Source organism: Nicotiana sylvestris, chromosome 6 (assembly GCF_000393655.2).
Source record: "Nicotiana sylvestris chromosome 6, ASM39365v2, whole genome shotgun sequence".
Classification (NCBI taxonomy): Eukaryota; Viridiplantae; Streptophyta; class Magnoliopsida; order Solanales; family Solanaceae; genus Nicotiana; species Nicotiana sylvestris.
In genome coordinates, this window is record NC_091062.1 from 16,833,583 (window position 1) to 16,840,410 (window position 6,828).

The window sequence follows — 6,828 nt, forward strand, 5'->3', positions numbered from 1 at the left end:
AGGCAGGGATTAGCCTCATGTAATTATGGAGGCAAGGATTAGCCTCATGCAAGTAGGGAGGCAGGGATTAGCCTCATGCAAGTATGGAAGCAGGGATTAGCCTCATACAGATAGGGAGGCAGGGATCGGCCTCATCCAAATGGGGCGGCAAGGATTAGCCTCATATGTATAGGGAGGAAAGGATTAGCCTCATGCAAATGGGGAGGCAAGTATTAGCCTCATGCAAATATTGAGGCAGGTATTAGCCTCATGCAAAATATGGAGGCAGGGATTAGCCTCATACAAATAGGGAGGCAGGGATTAGCCTCATGCAAGTATGGAGGCAAGGATTAGCGTCATGCAAGTAGGGAGGCAGGGATTAGCCTCATACAAGTAGGGAGGCAGGGATTAGCCTAATTCAAGTAGGGAGGCAGGGATTAGCCTCATGTAATTATGGAGGCAAGGATTAGCCTCATGCAAGTAGGGAGGCAGGGATTAGCCTCATGCAAGTATGGAAGCAGGGATTAGCCTCATACAGATAGGGAGGCAGGGATCGTCCTCATGCAAATGGGGCGGCAAGGATTAGCCTCATATGTATAGGGAGGAAAGGATTAGCCTCATGCAAATGGGGAGGCAAGTATTAGCCTCATGCAAATATGGAGGCAGGGATTAGCCTCATGCAAGATATGGAGGTAGGGATTAGCCTCAAACAAATAGGGAGGCAGGGATTAGCCTCATGCAAATGGGGAGGCAAGGATTAGCCTCATGCAGATATGGAGGCAGGGATGAGCCTTATACAGATAGAGAGGCAGGGATTCGCCTCATGCAAATAGGGAGGCAGGGATTAGCCTCATGCGAGTATGCGGGACAGGGCTTAGTCCCATGCAAAGAGCGAGTAGCAAATAAGAGTAGTGTATTTCTTAGCTAGAGATATGTTCGGTGTCTGATGTTCAGATTGCTAGTGAGTTTTCCCTATGTATATCGCTACGTCAAATGTGCTTGCGTTCAAAGAAAAATTGTAAGTTTTGTGAGGGGAGGTTGGTTCGTGCTCCTGTCCGCTGGTCTTGCTTTACTCCGTTCCGGAGGCCTTTTCTAGTTTCCCTGAGTAACACCTGATCATTACGAAAATAAAGTTTTCGAAAATATGCAATTATTGATAAAACAGAGTCATTTTAGCAACATATTGATATATCGAGTGATTTTTAGATGAACTAGTGACTATAACACATTTTAGAGACATTGCAGCTTTCTCATGTTAGAATTTTGAGGGTCCTCCTCAATATTCTGCCCTAGTTTGGTAGATGATCCTTCAGCTGTTTGCGGGTAATGAGCCTTGTTGAACCTTCTTCTGAATTTTGAGAATCCTTCTCAAAATTCTGCCCCAGTTTCTTAATCGATTTTTAATCGTCTGACATATGTTGGCGTTGGCTGGACTTGCCCCAGAATTTTGAGGGTCCACCTCAAAATTCTGCCCCAATTTCTGATTTTGGGGAAAAATAGAAACTATATTATGATATGACCGAACCCATAATCTACCTACGTATCCCCTCTTAAACGGGAATCAGGTCAAGCGTAGTTTAATTACATCAGATGAGGGAATGTAAATAATCTAAGCATAGTATCTCTTGACTGCATCTGAATTGATTGGTTTTTGCCAAATTTCTCCGTTCATTTCTGCAAGTATGAGTGCTCCGCCTATTAGCACCCTGTGAACCATGTACGGACCTTGCCAGTTAGGAGAGAATTTCCTTTTGGCTTCATCTTGGTGTGGGAAAATCTTCTTCAACACAAGTTGTCCTGGTGAAAATTGCCTTGGTTTGACCCTTTTGTTGAAAGCTTTGGACATTTTATTCTGGTAAAGCTGACCGTGACATACTGCATTCATCCTTTTCCCATCTATGAGGGCCAATTAATCATAGCGACTCCTTATCCATTCTGCATCGCTGAGTTCAGCTTCCTGTATGATTCTTAAAGAAGGAATCTCTACCTCGGCTGGGATGACAGCCTCGGTACCATAAACCAGCATGTAAGGGGTTGCTCCAGTTGATGTGCGAACTGTAGTGCGATATCCCAACAAAGCAAAAGGTAGCTTCTCGTGCCATTGTTTGTGGTTTTCTACCATCTTCCTTAGTATCTTCTTGATGTTTTTGTTGGCAGCTTCTACGGCTCCATTCAGCTGAGGTTTATAGGTTGTGGAATTCTTGAGTTTGATTTTAAAAGTTTCACACATGGCTTTCATTAGATCACTATTGAGGTTGGCAGCATTATCAGTAACAATGGACTCAAGAACTCCAAATCGACAAACAATACGATCTTTGACAAAGTCTGCGATGACTTTCTTGGTGACAACTTTGTAAGATGCAGCCTTTACCTATTTTGTGAAGTAATCAATGGCTACCAGAATAAACCTGTGTCTGTTTGAAGTAATGGGCTCAATTGGACCAATGACATCCATTCCCCACGCGGCAAATGGCCAAGGTGAGCTTATTGCATTGAGCTCATTTGGTGGCACTTTTATCATATTGGCACGCACTTGGCATTGGTGGCATTTGCGTATATACTAGACATAATCTATCTCCATAGTCATCCAAAAGTAGCCGACCATAAGTATCTTCTTAGCCAAGACAAAACCATTCATGTGCGGGCCACAGGTCCCAGCATGTATCTCCTCAAGTAGCTTAGAAGCTTCTTTTGCATCGACACATCTTAGCAATCCCAAATTGGGAGTTCTCCTGTACAAGTTTGCTCCGTTGTGGAAGAAGTGATTGGACAACATCCGAGTGTGCGTTTCTGAGTGTGGTTCGCATGCTCCGGATATTCCCCTTTCGCCAAATACTCCTTGATGTCATAGAACCAAAGTTTTCTATCTGTTTCTTCTTCAACATGAGCACAATACGCCGGCTGATTATGGATTCTTACTGGGATGAGATCAATGTAATTCTTGTCTGAATGTTGTATCATGGATGACAAAGTGGCCAATACATCAACAAACTCATTTTGAATTCTAGACATAGTTCGGAATTCTATCTTCGTGAACCTCTTTCTCAATTCCTGCACATGGTGCAGATATGGCAATATCTTGGAATTCTTGGTGGCCCACTCTCCTTATACCTGGTGCATAAGAAAATCTGAATCACAGATTGTCAGCAGCTCCTGAATATTCATGTCGACTACCATGTTGAGTCCTAGTATGCAGGCTTCATACTCTGCCATGTTGTTGGTGCAGGGAGATCTGAATTTAGCAGATACCAGTTAATGTTGACCGGTTTCTGATACCAAAACTTCTCCAATTCCCACTCATTTGAAGTTTGCAGCTCTGTCAAAGAACATCCTCCAATCGTCGCATGCTTCAGTAATGTCCTCTCCTACGACTTATACTTCTTCATCAGGAAAATACATTTTCAAGGGTTCATATTCTCCTCCCGCCGGGTTTTCAGCAAGATGATTTGCCAATGCTTTCCCTTTGACTGCCTTTTGAGTTACGTAGATAATATCGAACCTACTCAACAGTATTTGCCACTTGGCTAGCTTCCCCATTGGCATGGTTTTCTGGAATATGTACTTCAAAGGGTCCATCCTGGATATGAGGTATGTGGTATAGGCACAGAAGTAATGCCTCAACTTTTGGGTCGTCCAGGTCAGAGCACAACAAGTGTGTTCCAACAGAGAGTATCGTGCCTCGTAAGGTGTAAACTTCTTACTCAAGTAGTATATGGCTTGCACCTTTCTTCATGTCTCGTCATGTTGTCCCATAACACATCCGAAAGCTCCATCCAATACAGATAGATAGAGTAGCAAAGGTCATCCTGGTTCCGACAGGACCAGAACTGGTGGTGTAGAAAGGTACTCCTTAATTTTGTCGAAAGCTTTCTGACAATCCTCGGTCCAACTTGTTTCGGCATCTTTCTTCAGCATCTTGAAGATAGGTTCACATATGACTGTGGAATGTGCTATAAAGCGACTGATATAGTTGAGACATCCCAGGAAGCTCATCACGTCCTTTTTACTCCTAGGTGGCGATAACTCCTGAATAGCCTTGACTTTAGATGAATCTAACTCGATCCCTCGATGGCTGATGATGAATCCCAATAACTTTCCTGCAGGAATCCTGAATGCACACTTGGTGGGGTTCAGCTTCAGATTGTACCTCTTTAACCTGTCAAAGAACTTCCTCAAGTCTGTTATATGGTCTGCGGCCCTCTTGGATTTGATAATGATGTCGTCCACATACACCTTTATTTCTTTATGTATCATATCATGGAAGATGGTTGTCATGGCTCTCATATAGGTAGCCCTAGCATTCTATAGGCCAAATGGCATTATCTTATAGCAGTATCCCCCTCATGGTGTAATAAAAGTTGTTTTCTCCGTGTCTTCTTCGTCCATCCAGATCTGGTGATAACCCGCGAAGCAATCTACGAAAGATTATAGTTCATGCTTGGCACAATTATCGATTAAGATGTGTATATTTGATAGTAGGAAGTCATCTTTGGACTCGCTCTATTTAAATCCCGATAGTCAACACATACTCTGACTTTTCCATCGTTCTTCAGTACTGGCACAATGTTAGCTAACCAAGTTGGGTATTCAACCACCCTAAGATCTTTGGCTTTGATCTGATTGGTAACTTCCTCCTTGATTTTTAGGCTCATGTCTGGTTTAAATTTTCTGAGTTTCTGCTTCACTAGCAGACACGTGAGATTAGTAGGCAACTTGTGAGCTGCTATGGATGTGCTCAAACCGGTCATGTCATCATATGACCATGCGAAGATGTCCTCATATTCCTTTAGGAAATGGATATACTCTTCCTTCTCTGTTGGTGATAAGTGAATGTTGATGCGAGTCTCTTTGACAATCTCGGTGTCCCCCAAGTTTACCGCTTCGGTTTCGTCCAGATTGGACTTAGGCTTATTCTCAAAGTTTTCAACTTCCCTAACAACTTCCTCGGGTATCTCATCTTCTTCATCTGAATCACTATTCTCATGTTGCATTGCCTCATTACATGTCACAGTCACCGGTTCATCAGGAAAAGTAATAATAATGTTGTAGAAAGAAAAGAGTAGAAATAGTAATGAATAATAAAGAGCAAATGCATTTGATTAAAATTAAACAACATCCAAACAAGTGCGGCTCGATGAATTGAGCATTTATTTTGAAATAAGTAAGTCTTAAAATAAAATTACTGAAAATCTTAAATGCCTAGAATGGCTATAGAAATAAAATCTGCCAAGCTACATAGGGACTCGGCGGGCCCGGGACAGTGTGGCAGTCCAGTTTCTGAGAACAGCTCCCTTCTCCACAGTCTGAATAGTAAGGCCTTCCTCCTCCTCCTCCTTAATTATGGCATTATAGTCCATGTCTTCCTCTTCCAAGAACAGATTCTTCAGCCCAACTAATGCTTCCTCTTCTGCAGTTCCCCATATTATATCAGCTTGGTGAAAATCTTGATCTAGATGTGGCACTGGTTGCTCGAGAGGGTAATACAGTCTGCGCCATGGAGGCGACCAATTATTATACTATTTCCATGTGTACTGATATCCGAGCCCAAAGGTAGTACCGTGACCCTTCAGCCATGTCTGCTTAGTAATACCCTGGAGATTCTTCCCAAGCCCTTTGTCGGGTTCATACCCAGACCATGCCAGTATGATTTCTATTTTGCTACTCCACCATTTATCTTTCTCGATGGCATTGACACGTTCAATGTGATGATAGGTCTCCCCCCTAGCCTTCTTCTATTTCTAATAACCGGGATGGTTTGACTGGTGTAAATGGGTTACTCCCATCTCCGTGAATGATCATCTCCTGATGATTCCATTCGAATTTCATGGCTTGATGTAGTGTAGATACAACAGCCCCAGCGACATGGATCCATGGTCGTCCTAGCAGAAGATTGTACGAGGATGGTATGTCGAGCACTTGAAATTCAACGTCGAACCAAGTTGGCCCCATCTGTAGACAAAGGTTAATTTCCCTGATCGTGGCCCTTTAAGATTCATCGAAAGCTTTCACGTTCATGCTTCATGCCCGTATTTCATGAAAACCTTTGTCCAACCTTTTCAGAGTATCTAATGGACAAATATTGAGGCTTGATCCTCCATCAACCAAGACCCTGGCAATGAACTTGTCTTCAAATTGCGCTGTGATATACAATGCTCTGTTGTGATTCAACTTTTCAGGCGGCAACTCATCTTCGTGGAAGATTATCTTGTGACTTTCCAGCACCTGCCCTACCATATTGGCCATCTCCCTGCAAGTGATATTGTTGGTCACGTAGGATTCACTTAACACCTTTATCAAAGCATTCTTATATGCCTCTGAATTTTGCAACAATGATAGGATGGATATCTGAGCCGGGATTTTGTCAAGTTTGGGCACTTTCCTCCAAAGGTCATTTGGTCAAGTTTCAATGACAGGCTGCTTGGCAGTGGCATCCTTACTTGGTCTTCCCAAGTGTTCAGGTGTATAGACTCTTCTGATCCTGGTCATTCCCTATGCAGCATCAAATTCTTCTATCTTTTCCTTCCCTTTTCGCCGAGCTTTGGCAATGTAGTCCCAATGTATTGCTTTTGAGTGGAAAGGAGGTGTGGTTGGTACTATCACTATAAAAGGTGTGACCACTTCTACTTCAAACAGAGCAGGGGTGTCCGTAGGCAGAGCCACCTCTACCTCAAATGGAACTGATGCAGCTACCTTAACCTCGATTGGTGACTGAGTCAGTACCATAATAGGAGTAAGTGTGACTGAGGGTTTAAAGTCATCGCCCTCCTGAATAAGCCCAATCGACCCCTCAGGGTCCCATTCTTCGTTTGTCTCTATCACATGTACCCCACCACCGCTATGATTAGGGAG

General features: G+C 43.2%; 2 protein-coding genes across 2 annotated transcripts; both read right to left on the reverse strand.

Annotated features, from left to right (window-relative positions):
• Window positions 1–1,588: 1,588 nt before the first annotated feature.
• On the reverse strand, window positions 1,589–3,555 carry LOC138870304 (uncharacterized). The gene is made up of 4 exons (XM_070148096.1): window positions 3,377–3,555; window positions 3,091–3,211; window positions 1,993–2,350; window positions 1,589–1,875 (listed from the first exon to the last, which is right to left on the reverse strand). Exons 1-4 carry the CDS (start codon window positions 3,553–3,555, stop codon window positions 1,589–1,591), a joined length of 945 nt encoding a protein of 314 aa, XP_070004197.1.
• A 225-nt stretch (window positions 3,556–3,780) lies between these two features.
• On the reverse strand, window positions 3,781–6,222 carry LOC138870305 (uncharacterized). Its single transcript, XM_070148097.1, has 4 exons — window positions 6,032–6,222; window positions 5,265–5,466; window positions 4,509–4,922; window positions 3,781–4,281 (listed from the first exon to the last, which is right to left on the reverse strand). Exons 1-4 carry the CDS (start codon window positions 6,220–6,222, stop codon window positions 3,781–3,783), a joined length of 1,308 nt encoding a protein of 435 aa, XP_070004198.1.
• Between the last annotated feature and the right edge of the window lie 606 nt (window positions 6,223–6,828).

What these genes read in the sequence shown, in the direction of transcription:
- LOC138870304 (XM_070148096.1), bottom strand. Translation starts at nt 3,555, where the DNA reads ATGGACCCTTTGAAGTACATATTCCAGAAAACCATGCCAATGGGGAAG. An exon ending in GAATATGAACCCTTGAAAAT is followed by an intron (nt 3,212 to 3,376) that starts GTATTTTCCTGA and finishes TGCTAAATTCAG; the next exon opens with ATCTCCCTGCACCAACAACA. An exon ending in CAGATTTTCTTATGCACCAG is followed by an intron (nt 2,351 to 3,090) that starts GTATAAGGAGAG and finishes TTCACAAAATAG; the next exon opens with GTAAAGGCTGCATCTTACAA.
- LOC138870305 (XM_070148097.1), bottom strand. Translation starts at nt 6,222, where the DNA reads ATGGCCAATATGGTAGGGCAGGTGCTGGAAAGTCACAAGATAATCTTC. An exon ending in CCATTAGATACTCTGAAAAG is followed by an intron (nt 5,467 to 6,031) that starts GTTGGACAAAGG and finishes TCCATGGCGCAG; the next exon opens with ACTGTATTACCCTCTCGAGC. An exon ending in AGAACGATGGAAAAGTCAGA is followed by an intron (nt 4,282 to 4,508) that starts GTATGTGTTGAC and finishes TTTGGCCTATAG; the next exon opens with AATGCTAGGGCTACCTATAT.